General features: G+C 38.1%; 1 protein-coding gene across 1 annotated transcript; it reads right to left on the bottom strand.

Moving 5' to 3' along the window:
• Positions 1–15,002: 15,002 nt before the first annotated feature.
• On the bottom strand, positions 15,003–15,857 carry LOC143533581 (uncharacterized). The gene has a single exon (XM_077028306.1). The coding sequence runs from the start codon at positions 15,855–15,857 to the stop codon at positions 15,003–15,005; it is 855 nt and encodes a 284-aa protein (XP_076884421.1).
• Between the last annotated feature and the right edge of the window lie 6,075 nt (positions 15,858–21,932).

The raw sequence follows: 21,932 nt of genomic DNA, 5'->3' as shown, positions 1-21,932 counted from the left end.
AGTTTCATATACAGTAGCTACAAAACAAAATATTTATCCTACACAAATAATAACTCACACACACTATTAGTTATTAAAACACAGTAAATTAATCTATGCATATACCACCGGTGTTTGCTCTCCACAGTCAATAATAACTGATACATATACATAACTTATATATATCCTACATAATATAATTGATATCTACATATGTTGTTAGCCCATAACAGTGTATCCTACACAAGTATTAAAGTCCCTACATAAATGTTAAAAACGTTTGAAAACATCATATAAATGTAGGGAAAACAATATATTGATTTTCGATTTCCCCAACATGTAGAGAATGCAATTTAACACCTTATTTATTTATTTGTGTAGGTTCGTATACATTATCGGGTGAACGAATAGAAAAACACTGTCGTAAAATCCAATATGTCTAGAATCCATAATGTATATCCAAATCCATCATGGTTGACAAGGTTTATAAACCAAATATCAAATAATGCAAAATTAATTAGTACGTGATTAACAAAATATTCTATTAATATAGTGTAGGTAAATAACAAGCTCATATCCTCCATACGAAAAAAAAACAAATATATTTCAAATTAAAATTTAGCCATAAAATAATATTAAGCAAACAACAATAGTGTAGTAAAATGTAAGACTACATGGATGCTTATCCAAAAATAAAGTCAAGGTTGATGAGAAAATCCTAATTTCCCCCCAAATAATTAACCTTGAGGATGTGTTTTTATGAAAGAATATGAATGTAGGTATGTGAACCTTATAAGCTTCAGAAGAATAAAAGCTGTAAAAAAAAAATCCAGAAATCGTTTAACCAATAATCGAATGATAATCTTTGAAGATCTCATATTTAAATGATATGGATGAAACTATCTCAAAATAAAAGAAGATTATTGAATTAAAATTATTCGGATGACCACTTTTGATATGGTTGAGAAAATAATTATGAGGCATAAAATATGGAATTGTAGATGAAGATATATGTTTCTTAATTTAGTTTACACATAAAATACGAAAATGCCCCCTTTTCCTTTAAAACATGTAATAAAAGCTATTAATATTTATAAGATTGCCATCTTGAATGCTGGCCATAGATCAAATACAATCAATGGTTATTATTCACTTCCCGCATTTCTCACGTTAATCTCACTTCTTTCTTGAACCATCCCATATATATATATATATATATATATATATATATATATATATATATAAATATGATCAGAATCATGTGAGAACTTTTTGAGAATTGAGAACTATGAGAACCGTTTTGGACCACAAAAAAACCCAAAAATAAAAAAAATCATAAAACAAAAAAAAACCCAAAAATAAAAAAAATCATAAAACAAAAAAAAAACACAAAAATAAAAAAAGTAAAAAAAAACTAAAGTTCTTATTTATCATCCCGATTTCTAAAAAAAATGTAAAAAAAATCTTGGTTTAGCTAAATTATACATATATGTACACATATGTTTTTTATCCTATACACATATGTATAATTTAAGGTAAATGATAATGTACATATGTGTGCATTACGTAACTAGAGATTAAATGAAATTATACACATGTATATAGGTATAATACGAATTAAAAAGGAAAAAAACTTCGGTTTTTTTAATGAAACCGGAATGAAATATAAGAATTTTGGTTTCTTTACTTTTTAAAATTTTTGATTTCTTTTTGTTTTATAATTTTCTTAATATTTTTCTAGAGGTGTTGTTTTAGTGGTCGAAAATGTCCCCCGAAAGGTTCGTTGGTTGGTGATGGTTATGGTGATCGGAAGCATGCTAGGGATATATTTAAAGATCATGAACTTAGCTTTGAACATATGAGGAATATGCAAATATTGTTTGAAATGCGACAAAGGTTGATTTTAACCAAACGATTGACAAAGTAACACATGACCACTTTAATAAGGAAAGAGATTATGGGAAAGAAGTCATTTTTAGAATTATTTCGCTTATTAAGTTTCTAGCTAAGAATGGTTTAGCCTTTCGCGGTACAAATGAGAAGTTATATAAAAAAGCAATGGGAATTTTTTGGGATTGATTGAGATGTTGGAAGAGTTTGACCCCATTATTAAAGAGCATGTGAGGCGTATCATGAATGATGAAGTTCACGTCCATTATCTTGGACACAATATCCAAAACGAGCTAATCCTTTTACTAGCCGATGGAGTTAAATCAGAAATCATCATAAAGATAAAGCTAGCAAAGTATTACTCCATTATACTAGATTGCTCCCCGAATAAAAGTCACAAAAAACATATGACTTTAATTATGAGGTATGTCAATCTAAACTCTAATTCTTTAATTGTTAGTTTTATTATATTGCTATGTTATTTATACTATTACAAATGTATTTAATTATTAGGTATGTCAATTTAAACTACAAACCTGTTACAATTGAGGAATCTTTTCTTGGTTTTTTGATTGCTAATGATACAACGGGTAAAGGAATCTTTGATGTTACACGTGAAGAATTAAAATCTCTTGATCTTGATATTGATGATATGCTTGGCCAAAGCTATGATAGTGAAGCCAACATGAAAGGAAAACATCAAGGGGTTCAAAGGAGATTCTTAGATATGAATCCTAAAGCTTTTTATACCGCATATGGTTTTTATAGTCTTAATCTAGTATTATGTAACATGGCTACCACGTGTACTAAAGCGGAATATTTTTTCGGAGCCATACAACGAATTTACAATATCTTTGCTAATTCTACAAAGAGGTGGCAAATTTTAAAAGACAATGTTATAGGATTGACTGTTAAGCCTTTGTCTGCGACTCATTAGGAAAATCGGGTTAAGAGTGTGAAACTATTAGATTTCAACATCGGATGTAAGAGAAGCTTTGCTTGAGGTTAGGGATACCCGAGGGTGATCATAAGACGACAAGCGAATTCATTAACAAGAATGAGTTTAGTGATTTTGAATTTATAGTATCAATCATCAGTTGGTATGAAGTATTATCAAACGTGAATGTGGTGAGTCAAAAGTTGCAATCCAAGGATATGATAATTGATGATGCTATTGATCAAGTGAAGAAGTTGATTAATTACTTCAAGAAATAGAGAGAAGTGGGGTTGTCTAAGGTGATTAATAAAGCTAAAGAAATTGCAATTGAATTGGGTGTTGATCCAATATTTAATCAAAGGCGTCCATTGGAAGGAAAAAACAATTTAGGGAGACTTCTAATGCAGAAGATGTTTTATTTTCAACAGATGAGGATTTTAGAGTCAATTACTTTTTATGTATTGTTAATCCAGCGATTTCATCTCTTGAAAAAAGATTTGAACAGTACCAACAATACGAAAAATTATTTGGTTTTTTATTTCCTAAAAACTTTAGGGAACTGGGAGAAAAAGATCTTAAATAGTGTTGTTATTCTCTTCAAGATGCATTTGAAGAATGGTGAAGAATCTGATATTGATGCTGAAGAACTTTATGAAGAGTTGAAGTTGTTTGAGACTTTTTTACTTAGTGATGGATGCTATAAGCCCTTTAGATGTTTTAAACAATCTGAAACAGGTTCGTTTATACTAATGCATTATTTTATTATTTTTTTACCTTGTCAAATTTTTAATTCTTTTAATGCTTTAAACAATACGAAACAGGTGAATTCTTACCCAAAGGCATTAGTTGCATATAGAGTGTTGTTGACTATTCCGGTAACAATGGCATCGACAGAACGAAGTTTTTCAAAGTTGAAGTTGTTGAGATATATTTACGATTATCAATGTCCCAAGAAAGACTTAATGGATTGACAATTATTGCTATTGAAAACGATGTTTTAGAGACCATGGATTACAAAGAGTTAATCTAGGGCTTTGTTTCCAAAAATGCCAAAAGAGCGTCACGATTTGTTTAAGTACTTTTGTTAGATCATTTTGCTAAAAAGAACTTTTGTTTTGTATTCTAGGGCCTTTTGTTTTTTTATGTCCTGGGCCTTGGGTTTTTTTTCTTTGATATTCTCAAAGACGGCCCTGGTCTTTAATATATCATTGAAAACCACCATTGCTTAGTGCTAGACACACCAAAGTCTTGTTAACTAAATTATTCATCTTTCGTTAACAAAATTGATAAATCACCATAACTTGTTGAGATAGGTGATTTATTATGAGTTAATAAAACCTCATACAAAGAAGATGAAGATTCCAAAGACCACGTCAACATTACCTCTTATCCAGGCTAACCTATCATATCGCGTATTAACAACAATATCACCAACAAAGTGGCTAGTAATTTTAAGACTATATATTCAATTTAATCACCATCAAACAAACACCAACGCTATAAAATATGGAGGTTTGGCTGGGGACGAAAACCAACAAACATTATTACTGAGTTTGATATATTAGATAGCCATTAAGAGTCCGGATTTTGCACAATTTATAGATTTCATTAATGATGCATGGCTGAATAAAATACAGTTGGTTATAGCCCCGCCCTGGAAAATTTCTAAATTCCTCGGTAAGATTCTTATTGAAAATCAATCCCTCGTATACAGACGAATAACCAACGGAATCATATGGTCCCACTGTTGAAAATCTAATTACACGCTACCAACAGGTTTTCGAGGGATCCTGTGTCGACAACATTTTCCCACTAGACTAACGATGTGATGAAATGTATCTCTAAACTTTAAAAACATTTTGATTTTTTCTTTTTTTGGTTGTCTTCGGAAATCCGTCAGTAATTATCGAGTGGAACCTCCCGTTGTAACTGCATGTGCGTGATACATTAAAACTATTGAAACTCACATTCATCTCTCTTTAAACCTTTGAAATTTCAACATAAATATCTTAGATTCTTAGGAGTTTAAGTTATATCATAAAATATAACACGTTGAGATTCTTCCCAGCCACAACTTACAAAGTGGAAACAATATTGAGCTTCTTCCTACCATTAAGTAAAAGTTGTATTATTGCATTTTTGTGAGAACATAATTCATTGCAGCGTCATATCTTTGAACTTTCCATGATTTGTGTGGACAAATAAATTGCAGCTGTATTCGTAGAAAATACTAATATTTAAAGGATGATGCAATAGAGTATAAACAATACTTAAAAGTCCGCAAACCATGTACTCCCAAGTACCAAAAGATCATAAACATAAGACTTTGTTGAAGATTTATTATATGTCTAAATCAAGTTAATCGTATGATTAGCTTTAACATGAAATCGTGGAATACGAAAACGTACATATAATTTTTTTTAACGGCGGATATGACGGATATTATATAAAGCATCGACAGTAAGAAACTAGTTAGGCAAAAACAAGAAAAGAAAATTATATGAATAAAAAGAGCGATTGTCAGCCACTCTAACCAGTTAGCTTTATACTTGCTCTTTCTACTCAAATACAAAAGGAAAGAAAAGTAAGTAACATCATATTTAGCCAACACTGCATACTTCATACATCTTTTCAAGAAAACTGTATTATTTTGAAGCATTTAAATTGTACACCATGCAATATATATAATCGAACCCACATTTTCTTTCTTAACCACACTTAAAGATGAGTTCCCAAGCGCTTAATAAGATTAGTTGTAAATCGCAAAGCTGACAACTTCACATTAGGACACCTTTCAACAAAATCCCAAATCTTCTTAACTGGGGCACTCTCTCCAAAAACATGAATAACGAATTCTAACCCATCAGGGGAAGATATATACGGAACATCTATCCCTTTGGTAGCCAAATTTGTTTGAGTTAGCAAACTATTTCCCACAAGCCTCCATCCGCAAATGTTTATTTTTTGAGGCAAACAAGGGGACTAATTAGTTTTCCTCAAAGCACAAGGGAGTGTATTACCATCAATTCTCTTTTGCATCCATTAATGGAAAATTCAGACATCCCATACAACAAACAAACCAACCGATCATTACTATTCGAAAGCAAACCCTATCAATCAATTTTGCATTTCTAGAAATTGTGCCATTACCACACCCCCTCGGAGATCCCTATGCCCCTCCCATGACTCTGCCCTCACCCTTTGCACCACTGAACAATCCTTTACCATTTCTAATGCGTATTAACTTTGTAACTGTTCAGTTAAACATAGTGTATGGCACCAAGGATGATTCCAAAACAATGTTTCATTTCCACCACCAATTTGTTTTATACTCGAATCGGGAGGTATGATACCTAAGACATTAAGCTTTGTAAATGATTTTAAAGTTAACATTGTTCCCTTTAAAAGAAGCCAAACAAACCTTCTTCCGTGTCGTGTAAGGAAAAAATGATTTTCACCCAAATGGCATTCGGTTCATTCATAAAACTCTATCTCCACTTTTGCAATTGAGCATTGTTAAACCCTTCTAACGACCCAATCATTTTTCTTTAAAAGACAAAACCAACTTCCACGAGGCCAATGTACTTTTTTCGACCTGACTACCACCCCAAAAAACACCTTAACCGAATTTGTTTCAAGCATTTCAAGACACCCATCAGAGTCAGGAAAATACACATATAACAAATCCCCAAGGCACCAAGGACCGTTTTTATCAACAAAGATATAGCTGCTATAGAAAGAAATGACGCTTTTCCAAGAAGTCAATCTAGATTCAAATCTATCCATAGCAACTTTCCAACCTCTCGAGTTTGTCACATACAGACTAATCGGCATCCCCAAATATAAAAATGGTAATATCCCTGGTTTACACCCAACCACCAAAGCACAAGCGATACCATCATCGTAATCCATATGCACCCCATAAAGAGTTGACTTGTGCAGTTCATTTACTAGAGACAATGAAGAAGCACTTCAAAATATGTATCACTGTTTGAGCATTTGAAATCGACCATTCCCCATAAAATACCACATCGTCCGTATAGAACAAATGAGATAGAGATACACCATCTGCACCCACTCACGCCTCCTTAAATAAACATGTTCTAATTGTATCCTCTATCATGACATTTAGACCCTCCATAGCCAAAATAAAAAGGATATATGAGAAAGGATCAGCTTGTTTCAAACCCCTATGCATATCTAACTCGTCCGTAGGACTACCATTCACTAATACAAAAAGTCTAGATGGTTGTAAACAGGCCATAATCCACCCTATCCGCTTATCACCCAAACCCATAAAGCCTATGATAGTCTTTAATCAGTCCCAAGGAATAGAGTCATTAGTTTTCTCAAAATCAACTTTAATAGATACGGTATAATTTTGTAATTATAATTTTATAAACATTATGCTTATATAATCGTATGCATAATTTTTATAAAATTATAATTATTAACCATGAAAATTAACGATAACATATAATTATCAATGTTACAATTCGATATTCATTTCGTTCGTGAAAAGCTTAAGGTTGAAGTTGTGCATTCTATTCATATTACAGTTGGTAATTAACTGAGTTAGGCTTGTCTAGTCCGAGCCTAAGTATCTCATTATGGTGTATAGGATTAAGGGGCTATAAGGTTAGTTGGCCTTAAGTTTAGTGGTTGGACATTTATGTCAAGTTGTTGGATATAATGTCAAGTACGTGGTTAGACATTAATGTCAAGTAGTTTGAAAGTTGGCTGACTAGTATATGTATATATATGTACATGTACAAAATAAAGGGTAAATTAGATACCACCACCACTATCACAACCAAAGTTTATTGTAATAAGTTTTGAGCTATATTTTCTGGTTATGAAGAAGTTGGTTATACATTTAGTGTTCGTTAATTATCATTTATCAGTCTTGAATTGGATTTTGATCTGGTATTAGAGCTCGGTTTAAGAGTATGATAATTAACCAATCAGTTAACTAAGAAGGTGTTTCGATCCAAACTGCTAGCACCAGCCGACCTATAATTATCGACCAAGAATCCGGGTCGATCGCAAGTCTGTCGCCTCCAAGAAAGAGAGAAAATGAGTTACTGTCGATTGAGCAAGGCGATTCGATCCTTGTTACCGTTGATTGAACAAGTTAAGCTTAATTTATCTCTGTTGCTATAGACTTTGTCTAGCGAGCCAAAGACTATTTTTTGAACCTATTAAATGACTGATGGCAAGAAACCAAACAACTGATGGTTCAAACATCTGTTGTTCTCCACTATGGTATTTTCAAACAAGTGCTCTTAAACATCTTACCAAGTCAAACAACTAATATAAAGACTGAAGACAAAAAAACTGCTCATCAAAACTATTAAAGATCCAAAATACTGAAGATAAACAATTGATGGATCAAATAACGGTTGTTTTCAAGAAGATCAGTAGTTAGCATATGATTCTTTAATAGTGAGTTGTTTAGTATAATATATCAATAGTTTATAACAGAATTGGTTAGATGTCGTTTTCACCTTTTGCTTATCAGCAGTTTAACATTTGTATAAAATGAAGAAGAGAATATCTTATTTATTAACACTTAACACATCACAAATTCACCTGACCAGAGTAATATTGTACCAAAAATTAGTTAAATATCGTCGTTGGATGTTTCTACACATCCGTCTTCGATCCTAAAAACGTTATATTAAATGGTATCAGACCTTTGGCTCAGTATCTACCTTGAAAAGCTCAAATTCATCTCTTTTCCACATATATTTGATTATTCCAGAAGATGTAACCGTCCAAACCTTATCAAAACTTCACACATTGTCATATTCTTGGTTTTGAATAATATACTTAAAAGTCAGATCATTATATCTTTATTTTCGTCACAAAAATTATCAAAACTTACATGTCAGCTTATAAAGCGCATAAGTTTTGGAGCGCATAACTTAAACGCAGTATAACATCCTTTGTATAATATTCACGATGCATAACTTCAATGTTTATATTCCTATACGCCGCATAACCTCTCCGTATATCTTACATGTTGAAAAGTCAACGCATAAGTACTTACACGTTGTATTAGTTCATTTGGTTCATACATACTTATGCGACGCATAAGGTTATGCACTACATACAAGACTTACACGTTAATAATTAACCATATGCGTTATTGTCACTTATACACTACAAATACTTATACGCTGATGATTTAAATTTGGATTTTGGAGAGAAGACATGGGATTAGATTCATGTTTATATTCCCTTGTGATTTTGGATTGTGAGAATGGTATGGATTTGAAGACTTGGGATATGTTTGGAGGATCCCTTGTGATTGATTGTTGATGATTGGATGAATCAAACACAACAAACATCAATGTCTAATTCATGTGTGTTTGGTGATTAATTATTGAAGATTGTATGTGGGAAAATTGAATGAGATAGCAGTGCAAAGAATATTGATTTTGGACTCATGAAAGATAGAAGACCTGATCTTAAAGCCGATAGGGAAAGTATTTAATGTCAAATCATTTGAAGATGATCGGGAAAACATAATTTTCTATTGGGTCGGATTTATGATAAGGAAGATTAGAATTTTCTCAACCTCCTCTGAAAACGGCTAAGTATAGACTTCGAGCAAGCCTAGACAATCGAGCACGGTTTTACTACTTCGAGCAAGGTCTTCAGAACCTTAAATGGTTGATTCTTCTAGGTGTTAAGGCTTCGAGCAAGCTACACTTCAACGAGCAAGAGTATTCTTCTGTCGAGCATGGATTGCCAATCGAGCAAACAACTTGATCATACAAGTTTTAACCAAGTGTTACGAGCACAGGATGATCGAGCACATGGGGACAAGCATGGATGCAATAAGAAGATGTCATGTGATCAAAGCAATGACTTCGAGCACAGTTCAGTTCCCGAGAAAGATTACATCCAAGCATGATAAAGATTGCTGAATAAGAAAAGCTGAAGACATCAAGAAGAATGAGCTTGCTCGATGGACTAGTTCTAGCAAAGCATGGACCAGTCAAGAAGAATGAAGTCTGCTGGAAGGGAATATCTTCACTGAAGATATTCTAAGTAAAGTATGCTCGAGGACACTCATCGAGCATACCAAACATAGTGAGCTTGCTCGAGCAAGATTGTTATCTTGCTCGAGGACTCAAGACTTGTTTTATTTTGTATTTCATTATGTAATGATTAGGAACTTCTAGAAGGAATGACAGGGTCTATAAATAGGGGTCCTAGGATACATTTTAGGAACGGATTTCCAGACGGAATACAGGCTGGCACACACTGAATACGAAAAACATTCCAAAGAATATTCTCTTTGTTTTTCCTCATACAGCCGCCGCCGCCGCCGTCACACGAAACCCTAGACATTCCTTTCACTGTTCCATTAATGATATATTAAATACGTGAATGTTTGTCTTTGAATGATCTTTTATTGACTATCCATTATTGTTTTGTGTTTATTATTCATACTCTTTCGTTCCCACTCATTGGATATCCTGATTCCGCCGGGATATTCAACAGGCCTTTTGGGTATTCGAGTTGGTGTGTTCTTGTCAACCTCTAGAAGGTTTCACCCGATTCACGGTCCTGACATATTCAAAGGATCTTTTAGTCTTAACGGTTAAGTCATTGGATGACTTAAATCTAAAAAATATTCAAGAGGGAGATTTGTTGATACACGAATATATAAATTTTTATATTCACCAAAACCAAGTAATACCAAAAAGAGATTGTTAAGGCATAATGCGTAGTGCTTAACGAAATTTTAAATATTACAGTCAAAATTCATCAGATTTTGTTTCAATATGGACATTAGTGCCCATCCTATAGAACCACAGGTTTGGATACTAGATCAGCAAATTATGGGCTCTCTACATGAAGACGATTCTGATCCACGTCAACTGAACAGCTGCGAGGATCTTTCAAGACACCACCACGTGTCTACGTATCTCATTACGTTAGCACTCACATCAAAATATCTCAAAGTGACGGAGCCTCACTCAAAATTTAAGCCACAAGAAAAGCATTTTTCAGAGAATATTAAAAATCTTCTTTGATCTTCATCAACCGCACACGTGGCACAACATTACAACAACCACGCAATTAAATTGACCACTAGTTCTGGTGGTTGACATCTTTGACACTTCATGTCTCTAGAATCTTAAAAGACACTTATCACTCACCTTCATTCTTTAGGTTTTTTTTAGAGCATTCTTAGCCCATTCTCTTAAAATATGTGAGGAGGATTTGTAAATTATATGATATGGTTGTGAGTGGTTGTGAGTAGAGAAGAGAGAAAATGTTATTTGTGAAAGTTAAATTTGAGGATTCACTATTCATACCCTATAATTTTTTAATATTTTTGAAAAGTGTATGTGAGTGGAGAAAAGAGAAAAGATAATTATAAAGGTATAAAAAGTATTATTTAATTAAACAGAAAAGAGAAAAAACAATAATTTGTATTGTAATTATATGATATATATGGATATAGGGTAAGGAATGGGTTAGGAATGCCCTTAATCAAACAAATTTTAAGTTTTTCAATAAACTGGATAAAATATTAATAATATAAACTCATAGATATAGGATTTAAAAAAATCGAGACTGCGAGTTTAAAGAAAGTTTTTAACAATCAACAAATATAAGTCTGGCTACCCAGGTAATCCAATGACAAAGATGAATCAATATGTTTGCAATCACACACAACGCTGGCTAACCAAGCTCACCTTCTCCTGTTTCAGGAAAAACACGCTGCCCGAAGACCATTGCAGTAAAACTAGGTTGGGATGGGGTAAAAACTTGAGACCTTACAACCACTAGCCTAAATCTTCGCTTTATCTCCCGTACAAGTTGAGCTAGAGCTCATTAGTATGAGTTTAGAGATCTAATTGTAGAGAAAGAATAAATTGGGAATCAGCACAATCCAGACTTAAAAAATTAAGAACATATTAATTCTAAGTTTATATGCATCCATTTATATTATTCAAATTAGTAGATGAGACTCGAGCTCTTATTATTTCGAATAGGCTCCAACTCAGCAAACCGTTTGTACCATGGGTTACAAGCCCTTTGACACTTCCGTTTACATTTTTATTCAATTGAGATGCACATAAAGCTAATAATATATTAAATATATAATGATAAATTAATACTGTAAAATCAATTAAAGTTTAGAAATAATAACGTAAAAGAAAACTGTAAAGTTTCAATCATTTTTGTAGACCATGCAAAACGAAAGTAAAAGCTTAGACAACATAAATGATATTGAAGAATCAGGGACCGGTTTCCTAATCGGATCCGACCTCAGTTCTACTCGTCTGGAGATTTTTCACCGGAGGAAAACTTTCAAAACCTGCACAAGGAAAACAAACGCGCCGGTAAGCCTCGTAACGGGAAGACAAGGTGGGGGATGCTCCCCATAACCACCCTCCGGCGTGAGAATAAGTAAAGCTTGTAGAAAAGCTAACAGTATTTTGTGAGAGGAAAAATATGAATATATGATCTGACCTCATGAGCATAGGTAGTTCTCCTATTTATAGGAGGATGTTTAGGGTTTCATGAGACCATGAGGCCTTTTTAGGCTTTGGGCCTTTTATACATTCCTTTTCTTTTTTGCTAAGTTATGGGTTAGTGTGTCATACCTTCCGAGGTGGCAGCCTTTGATTGGGCTATCCTTTTAGGTGCCTTAAAACCCCTTAAAGGTGTCCTACTACCCATGTGGCTTCATAATTTGTTCTTCAAGAAAAGGTTCAAGTGTATTTAGGCTGCATGTTCCGATGTGGGCGCGCAGGTATTTGTATTTGCTGGTGGTCTCATTCGCGCTGGCACTTAACTGTGTGCCGGTGCTCTCATGCGTGCTGGCACTTAACTATGTGCTGGCGCTCTCATGCGCGCTGGCATTGAACTGTGTTTTGGCGCTCTCATGCGCGCTGGCACTGATCTGTGCGCTGACGCCTTTATGCGCGCGAGATTAGTTATATGTTTTTCTCTTATTCTCATATGCCTTTTTTGAGCTCTTCGGGTTGTGTGATTGCAACCTCGGAGCTTTGTTTATGGGCCTCGTGAGTCCTTAACCTAGGACTGGGGGGGACTTGAAGGGATATGTACCCGAATCCTTATATAAACGGGTCAGATCATATCCACAAATAACCACAAGGGAGGACAGAAAAGAACCCACTTAGGTTAAGGACTCACAAGGCCCATAAACAAAGCTCCGAGGTTGCAATCACACAACCCGGAGAGCTCAACAAAGACATATGAGAATAAGAGAAAAACATATAACTAATCTCTCGCGCATAAAGGCGTCAGCGCACAGATCAGTGCCAGCGCGCATGAGAGCGCCAGCACACAGTTCAGTGCCAGCGCGCATGAGAGTGCCAACACACAGTTAAGTTCCAGCACGCATGTGAGCGTCGGCACACAGTTAAGTGCCAGCGCGAATGAGACCACCAGCACATACAAATACCTGCGCGCCTACATCGACACATGCAGCCTAAATGCACTTGAACCTTTTCTTGAAGGACAAGTCATGAAGCCACATGGGCAGTAGGACACCTGTATGGGGTTTTAAGGAACCTACAAGGATAGCCCAATTAGAGGCTACCACCTCAGCAGGTATGACACACTAACCCATGACTTGGCAAAAAAGAAAAGGAATGTACAAAAGGCCCAAAGCCCAAGAAGGCCTTATAGCCTCATGAAACCCTAAACATCCTCCTATAAATAGGAGGACTACCTCTGCTCATGAGGTCAGATCATATATTCATCTTTTTCCTTTCACAAAATAATGTTAGCTTTTCTACAAGCTTTACTTACTCTCACGCTGGAGGGTGGTTATGGGGAGCATCCCCCACATGATGTGACAAGAAAAAAATCTGACCACCGCGGAAACTAACCTGGCCGCTGTGCAGGCCGCGCCGAGGGCCGCGGAGTGGGAGAGAGAGGAGACCAATGAGGTATGAATCGACATGTGCCTCTAAATGCCTTACACCAAACTTCTGAGCTATGCGCAGGCCTGCCAAAAATTCTTCATATTCAGCTTCATTATTGGTGCTTAGTAAATCGAGGCGAATCGCATAAGTATATTCTTGTTTATCTGGCGCGATTAGTTTCAAACCGGCGCCTGCGCCTTCGCTACAGGAAGCGCCATCTGTGTATAAAAACCATGTGTCTTCCGAGATGCCTGCTGGGGGTCCGGAAATTTCTCTTTGTGCATCTTCAACCATATCCTCTGGGATTTCTGCGAGAAAGTCAGCTAATACTTGACCTTTAATGGCTGGGCGTGGCTTGTACGTGATGGTATGTTCGCCCAATGCAATGGCCCAGCGCGCTAGTCTGCCAGATAATTCCGGTCGGTGCAACACCTGTTGGATGTTGTAGCATCTAGAACTATGATCGGGTGTCCGTTAAAATATCGGCACAGCCGGCGTGAGGCGTGGACTAACTCTAGTAATAGCTTTTCCAAGATCGAATACCTGGACTCTGGATCTGTTAAGACTCTGCTAATGTAGTAAATCGGCATCTGAATGTTATCACGTTCAACCATTAAGACGGCGCCAATGGCGCGCGCGCTCGCCGAAAGGTACATAATCAGAGGTTCTCCTGGAAGAGGTGCTGTTAATGTAGGAAGACTGATAAGGCATTGCTTGATATCTTGAAATGCCGCTTCTGCTTCTGGTGTCCATTTAAACATTGATTTTTTAAGGCAGTTGCGCAGGGTATCAACAAAGGGTGTTGACTTGGAAGCATGATGTGATAAGAAGTGATTGATAGCCACTAGGCGACCATTCAACGTTTGCACATCCTTGATCTTCGCCGGTGACGGCATGTCCAGGATGGCCTGAACCTTTTCCGAATTTACCTGCATCCCGTTCTTGGTGACGATAACACCTAGGAATTTGCCATCTTCAGTGCCGAAGGTATATTTGCCCAGATTAAGCTTCATATTGACCTCCCGTAAACGATCGAAAGTTTGTCGGATGTCGCGTAGCATATCATCTTCCTCTTTTGCTTTGATGACAATGTCATTGACGTAAACTTCCAAATTTTTTCCTATTTGTTTTTTGAATGCCTCATCCATTAGCCGTTGGTAAGTGGCGCCCGCATTTTTGTGTCCAAAAGGCATCTTGGTGTAGCAGTAAACACCTGTATCAATGCAGAAGGCAGTCTTATCTTCGTCATGCGGGGCCATCTTAATCTGATGTTAACCCTTGTATGCATCCAGGAAACACTTGATTCGGTATGGCACGAGGGAGTCAATCTTGAGGTCGATCTCCGGCAGAGGATAACAATCCTTCGGACATGCTTTGTTCAAATCCTTGAAGTCAATGCACATGCGCCAAGCGCCGTTACTCTTCTTGACCATGACCGGGTTGGCGACCCAGGTTTGGTATCGGGTAGGGCGGATGATGCCAGCCTTTAAAAAGTCTTGCACTTGTTCATTCATGGCATCAACGCCCTCTCGACCCAAGGCTCGGCGTTTCTGTACTACGGGCTCAGTGTTCCAGTAAGTATTCAAGCTATGCTGTGACATGTGGTGTGGAACGCCAGTCATGTCAGATGGTTGCCATGCAAACACATCTATGTATTCTATCAAGAGCTGCTTTAAGCGTTGGCATGTGGCGTCAGAGACAGTGCTGCCGATGGTGATTGTTTGATCGGGAAATTGTGGATTGAGCATCCACTTGACCAATCCGTCGCGCGTCGTTGGAGGTGGCAGGAGTTGACCGGTGCGCGAATGACTGGCAACGGCGCATCGTCGGTCAGACTTTACAAAAGGGATGGGGAAACCAATAGCACCATGTGGTGTTGACGGAATGGCATTGAAGGCCGCCATGGCATTGCATCCCAAGATAATGCTGTAAGTAGATGTAGTTGGAAGTACCAAGAAGTCCAAAACTTCAGAACGAGAATGTACCCCATTAGTCAGGGTTACCTCAAATTGTATTTGCCCCAATGGGTATACCACCTCATTTGAAACTCCTGAAATAGGCACATTTACCTCTTGCAAACGTGCCTGATCTTCCGGGCTAAGTTTCCGGATGCAATGTTCATACATGATTTTGCGAGGGGCCCCCAAGAATGACTGGGAAAACCACTGGCGCTTCTCGCCAAGACTTGTAAGTATATCTTCTCTTAGGCCAATTTCTCTGTGCGGGTGTGCCCTGCACCATGCGGCTGAGATTTTTAATTCGCTTTAAAGCGGATACTCGTTCAGGGTTAGCATCCCGATTTCTGGAATTCTTGGCGAGGTGCGCCAACTTGCCATTTTTGACTAATGTTTCAATTTCATCCTTCAGATGATAGCAATCATCAGTATTATGACCGTATGCTTTGTGAAAGTCACAAAACTTACTCTTGTCTACCCTGCCACGATGCTCAATTTTTCTTGGCTGCTTGTAATCGAACTTTTCAATGGCCGATATCTGACTAAGAGTTTTGGTGATCGGTGTCCACACACGCGGCAATGCCTGGACTTTTCCCGCGAGTTCTTTGAAGTAAAATTGTTGGGATACATTTTGTCACCAGAAGAGTTCTGTGGTTGGATGCGCGACCAGACAGAGTTGTTTTTGTTTTTCTTGGGATCTTGAGGGCGGGAGTTATCTTGCCCCTGAGTCCTGTTTCGGATCTTTTCTTTCTCAATGAGCTTCTCGTTGCGCGCAAAGATGCACGCAGCTTCCATAATTCTGGACCAAGTTTTGGGCATACCATCTTTGCTTACAAGGCATCGGCGCAATTCTTCGCTGCGCGCGCCTTGTAAAAAGGCCCCGCGCATCTGCTGTTCACTAATACCGCCAATAGTGAGTGCCTATTCGTTAAAGCGAGTGATGTAATCTTCAAGATCCTTATTCTGTTTACGAACGCAGTGTATAATGTCGTCAGGTTCACGATCATAACGCCTTTGCTGGCGAAAGTGTTAAGAGAATAACTCGGTGAGTTCATTAATGCCATCAATTTTGCCAGCCGGTAAACTTTCAAACCAGACACGCGCGGTACCTGTGAGACTTTGCGCATTAACATGTGACACCACACTGGTAGTGACCATTGATGTAATCCGCCTGTCACTAAAAAAGTCTGCAAAAAATCTTCTGGGTCGGTGGTACCGTCGAATTTGCCTAGGCCCGCGAGAGTTTTTGTTTTTGGGATGGCTGCCTCAGTAATGCGCTTGGTAAACTTGGAGTGATGTAAAAGAGCAGCTGGTTTATATGGTGCATTAAGATCCGCCTGTGTCTGCTGCGTAGGATTGTACGGTGCATACAAGTCATCATCACCAGCTCTGGGGAGAGGAGTTCTCGAGACTGACCGTTTGGCCGTGTTGGAGGTTTTCTGAGAGCTGGCCGTGCGTCGGGTGCTCCTGGCCTCTTCCTCAGAATTCCTTTGGGAACTACCACCCTCATCATCGGTCTCCATGTCTTCGACCGTCCTCCCGCCCCCCTCAAGGCCCCTTCCACGAGCACGAGAGCTGGTGGGGGTGCCTATCGGGCTCTGGTGAAAAGCGTCGTTGGTGAAGTGCAGGTTTGTAGTAACCTGCGCGAGTTTTTGGGCTTTAATCATCGCCTCATATTTGGCATTTAATGCTCTCTGTTGCTGGAGCAGCCACAACCCTAGATCCAGTGGAGCCTCCTCCGTGTGAACTGGATCCTTGGTGGTGGAGGGTCCCTGGAATGTGACGTCTGGGTCTATGGTTTTAGCCGTTTTTGACGTGTTACCAAGAGGAGTCCGAGTGATTTGTCGACCCTGTGGGTGCAAGCGGGCACCGGAAACCTCATCAGTAGCCTCGTCGATCAATAGGTTGGTAGGGTCTGGGTTACCAGCCATTCCGAAAGAACGGAAAGAAGGAGAAACCGGTGAAACAAAGGAGGAAAACGGAGAACGATGTCGTTCCTGCTCAGTTAGGAGCGGATGGCGCCAATGAAGAATCAGGGACCGGTTTCATAATCGGATCCGACCTCAGTTCTACTCGTCTGGAGATGTTTCACCAGAGGAAAACTTTCAAAACGTGCATGAAGAATCAAGGACCGGTTTCCTAATTGGATCCGACCCCAGTTCTACTTGTCTGGAGATGTTTCACCGGAGGAAAACTTTCAAAACCTGCACAAGGAAAACAAATGCGCCGGTAAGCCTCGTTACGGGAAGATAAGGTGGGGGATGCTCCCCGTAACCACCCTCCGGTGTGAGAATAAGTAAAGCTTGTAGAAAAGCTAACAGTATTTTATGAGAGGAAAAAGATGAATATATGATCTGACCTCATGAGCAGAGGTAGTTCTCCTATTTATAGGAGGATGTTTAGGGTTTCATGAGGCCATGAGGCCTTCTTGGGCTTTGGGCCTTTTATACATTCGTTTTCTTTTTTGCCAAGTCATGGGTTAGTGTGTCATAACTGCCGAGGTGGTAGCCTCTGATTGGGCTATCCTTTTGGGTGCCTTAAAACCCCGTATAGGTGTCCTACTGCCCATGTGGCTTCATGACTTGTCCTTCAAGAAAAGGTTCAAGTGTATTTAGGCTGCATGTGCCGATGTGGGCAAGCAGGTATTTCTATGTGCTGGTGGTCTCATTCGCGCTGGCACTTAACTGTGTGCCGGCGCTCTCATGCGCCCTGGCACTGAACTGTGTGCCGGCGCTCTCATGCGCGCTGGCACTGATCTGTGCGCTGACGCCTTTATGCGTGCGAGATAGTTATGTGTTTTTCTCTTATTTCCATATGCCTTTGTTGAGCTCTCCGGGTTGTGTGAGTGCAACCTCGAAGCTTTGTTTATGGGCCTCGTGAGTCTTTAACTGAAGAAACACTAATCGACCCCAGCAGATTACGGATAATCTTGGGGTTAAATAGATGTTTCCCACGAGGGTTAGGTCCGGCAAGATGGTTATTCTTCTGATGACCTGCAAAACAGACACCGTGAGCTTGTCACTGAGAAGGGGGGGTACCTCCTTGTGACCACCCTCCGGCGTGAGAATCAGACTAGATTGCTCTTGAATATAAGTGTATATTAAGAGAAGTGACTAGAGAGAAGATGATGATACCGTTCCAAGGTGTTGGAGTCTTATAGCCGAAGGTAGGTTTCCAAGTAGGTACAGCCGGCTGAATAGTATTCCTGTTCTACCAACTGTGGGCTACGCACGTGCCATGCTGATTGTTGGTGGGTAGGCAGCGGCTGATAGTGACCAGGCCGGCTGTGTACTATTCCTTTTCCACCAACTGCAGGCTATGGACGTGCCCCGACAAGGGTTGGTGAGTAGGCAGCAGCTGATAGTGACTTTAAGTACTAGAGCGTGCTGCCCGTCTTACTGTTGTCAGTGAGCTGTCGCAGCTTTGGTCAGTTCTTTTGTCCATACCTTGGCAGGTACAGTACAAAAGATCCTCCAGTATCGTACGGACTGGCTCATTTGGGCGGGAGTATTCCCGGCTTGCTCATTCCCTCTTCAGGTGACATTACTGAATTATTTGAGTTAGTGCCTTGTGCGTGTAGCCTTGCTGCGCGGGCAGCCTTCCCTGATGGCTAGTATCTGTAGCTGCGGGAACAGGCGGAGTACGTCACCATTGGGAGGCTTTTCCTGCTGGAACAGCTTGCGTACTGCGCGTAAGGACGTCGCGTCTCTGAGCATGGTTGGTCTTGCAGATCCAGTTGGTCTTTGCGCAGACGTCCCTCAGGAGTCTTGCGAGTTCAACTGCGCAGACGTCTCTTCGAGGAGTCTTGCGGGTCCAACAGCGCAGACGTCCCTGTTTAAGGTGGGTCTTGCGGGTCCAGCTCGCAGACGTCCCTGTTCAAGGTGAGTCTTGCGGGTCCAACTGGGCTCTGCTGGGACCTACCTCTTCATTAACCTAGGTGGGCTCTTTTCTGTCCTCCCTTATGATTATTTGTGGATATAATCCGACCCGTTTATATGAGGATTCGGTACATATCCCTTCAGATGTAACTAGGAAACGTATTCATGATTCATGAACATATATAAAAGCATACTTGACTATAAATTATATTTTTTTATATTATAACTAAGCCATTTATTTTCTTATTAAAATCGTTTTTTTAATCATTAAAATACGACTATTATTTTTCTCCTCGTTTTATTTAAAAATAATGCACCGCAATGATTTCCTATACAGTGACATTTTACTTATTATATAAAAAGGCCTCGTGGTCCCATCTGGTGAAAGCAAGTGTACCATTCTTGCTAAACCACAATTCATATTCCTCTTCATTTGGTCAGAAACATGAAGAGATGTATGCTTTGTACATCCACGGCGGCGATATACTGTGACTCCGACATGGCTAGCTTATGTTGGACTTGCGATACAAAGGTTCATTCGGCAAACTTTCTAGTAGCACGACACTCAAGAAGTCTTCTTTGTCAAATATGCCAGTCTCAGACGATGTGGAGTTCGTCCGGCGAGGAACTTTGCCGGTCGGCCTCGGCAACTTGCCGGACATGTGTTGTGGAAGGTGGTTCTGATCATAAAGCTAGTAATGGTGATGAGATTGATAACCAGGTGGCTGCGTGGTCATCGACACCGATTCCACCGGTGTCGAGTTCCTCTAGTAGTGAGGAGGTTTTTGCCGGAGATGGCGGTGGCGGTTCGCTAAAGCGAAAGCGTCAGAATGTTAAAGATACCTCTCTTGAGGTAAACTTTATTTATTTATTATTATTTTTGCGTAAATCGATGAGAGGAGCGTCTCAAATTTTATCTCGATCAATAAAATGGTCATGAACGATCTCTTGATTTAAAAATTTTCAAATAGCAGACTTTCTGTCCTTTGGCGATGTAACAAAGAGAGTAATGGAATAGTGACATGAATGGGAACTATCAATAATCTCTTATCAATTTGATTTTAACTAGTCGGGTGTCCGCCCGATGCTGCGGGAAACACATACTTTAGTAATTACGTAACAAATTTATGGGTGTTTATTGTTTCGCTTGAAACTGTGAACCGTTCGCTGGTTCGGTTTCACGGTTGAACTGAAGCGAACGGTAAATATTGAATGCATTTTGAAATTTTAATTATTTACTTATGCATTTTGAAACTTAATTTAAGCTGGCTCGGTTTCATGGTTGAACCAAGCAAATTTTATTTAATACGAGTAAGCCTATTTATTATAACTTTAGTTTAGCCTAAATTCTGGTATGATTTTTGTCGGTTTTGTTTTTGTTATGATTTTATCTTCTATTTATTCCAATAAGGTTTATCATTTACGTGATCAAAATTATTTTTGTTTATATTATTATTCTCTTAAATAGCTTATTAGTTGGTGCTTAATTTGAAATGAATGTATAGACAGATTAATAATTCTTATTTTAAATTGAATTTATTATCGGAGTACAAACCAAATCGGAACCTAACTATTGGTAATGGTTTGTCTTGGTTGGGTTTCAATTTTCAACGGTTCAATTTTGATTTTTGATGAGAAAAACGTTACTAACGGTTTGGCTCATGGTTTAATTTAAAACCATCAAAACCGTACCGCAACACGCCCCAATGCAATTTTTGTTAACCTCGAAAACTATAGTAATATGGTAATCAAATTAAAAAGAATAAAATGCTCGTTTTTATGGTGCAATTCTTTTAAAAAAATATTGACGTTTGAAAAATTACGACCATTTAATAATCGTGAGGGAAGTTGGGTTAAAAATGAAATTATAAGAATATATAGGTGAAAGATAAAGAACCAATGTTGTAACTATTATTTAAATTTACAAAATTTTAGGGATTAAAATTGTAACTATTTTGAAGAAACAAATAATGCAGGAGATTTAATATTCTTCGTTTTTAATATTTATATATGTATATTTGGATTTTAATTTTATTTATTGTAAGAAAGTTAATAATTAATATACTTAAGGTTTGAAAATTAAATGATTTCACAAATAAATTATATGTTATATTCCGGTTTAAAAGCTATCTGAGTTTCGTGATACCCATTACCCGTTTATTTTCTTTATTATATAATTGTTTCTTAATTATAAATAATATCTTTTATTTAATAAAATTGGATATTAATATTTAGTATATCCCTATTTTATAGGATTTTCAAAATATTTGATGAGATTAATTTTTAATATAATTAAATGTTATAACCCGTTTAAAAACTATCTGGGTTGGTGAGACCTTTACTCATAAATTCGGGTCAAATGCTTTAG

Source organism: Bidens hawaiensis, unplaced genomic scaffold, assembly GCF_021521415.1.
Source record: "Bidens hawaiensis isolate Kalapana, Puna unplaced genomic scaffold, B.hawaiensis_p1.1 tig00009799_1, whole genome shotgun sequence".
In the NCBI taxonomy this organism is placed as follows: domain Eukaryota; kingdom Viridiplantae; phylum Streptophyta; class Magnoliopsida; order Asterales; family Asteraceae; genus Bidens; species Bidens hawaiensis.
The sequence above is the reverse complement of the archived record's forward strand: the minus strand, read 5'-3'. Positions and strand labels throughout refer to the sequence as shown.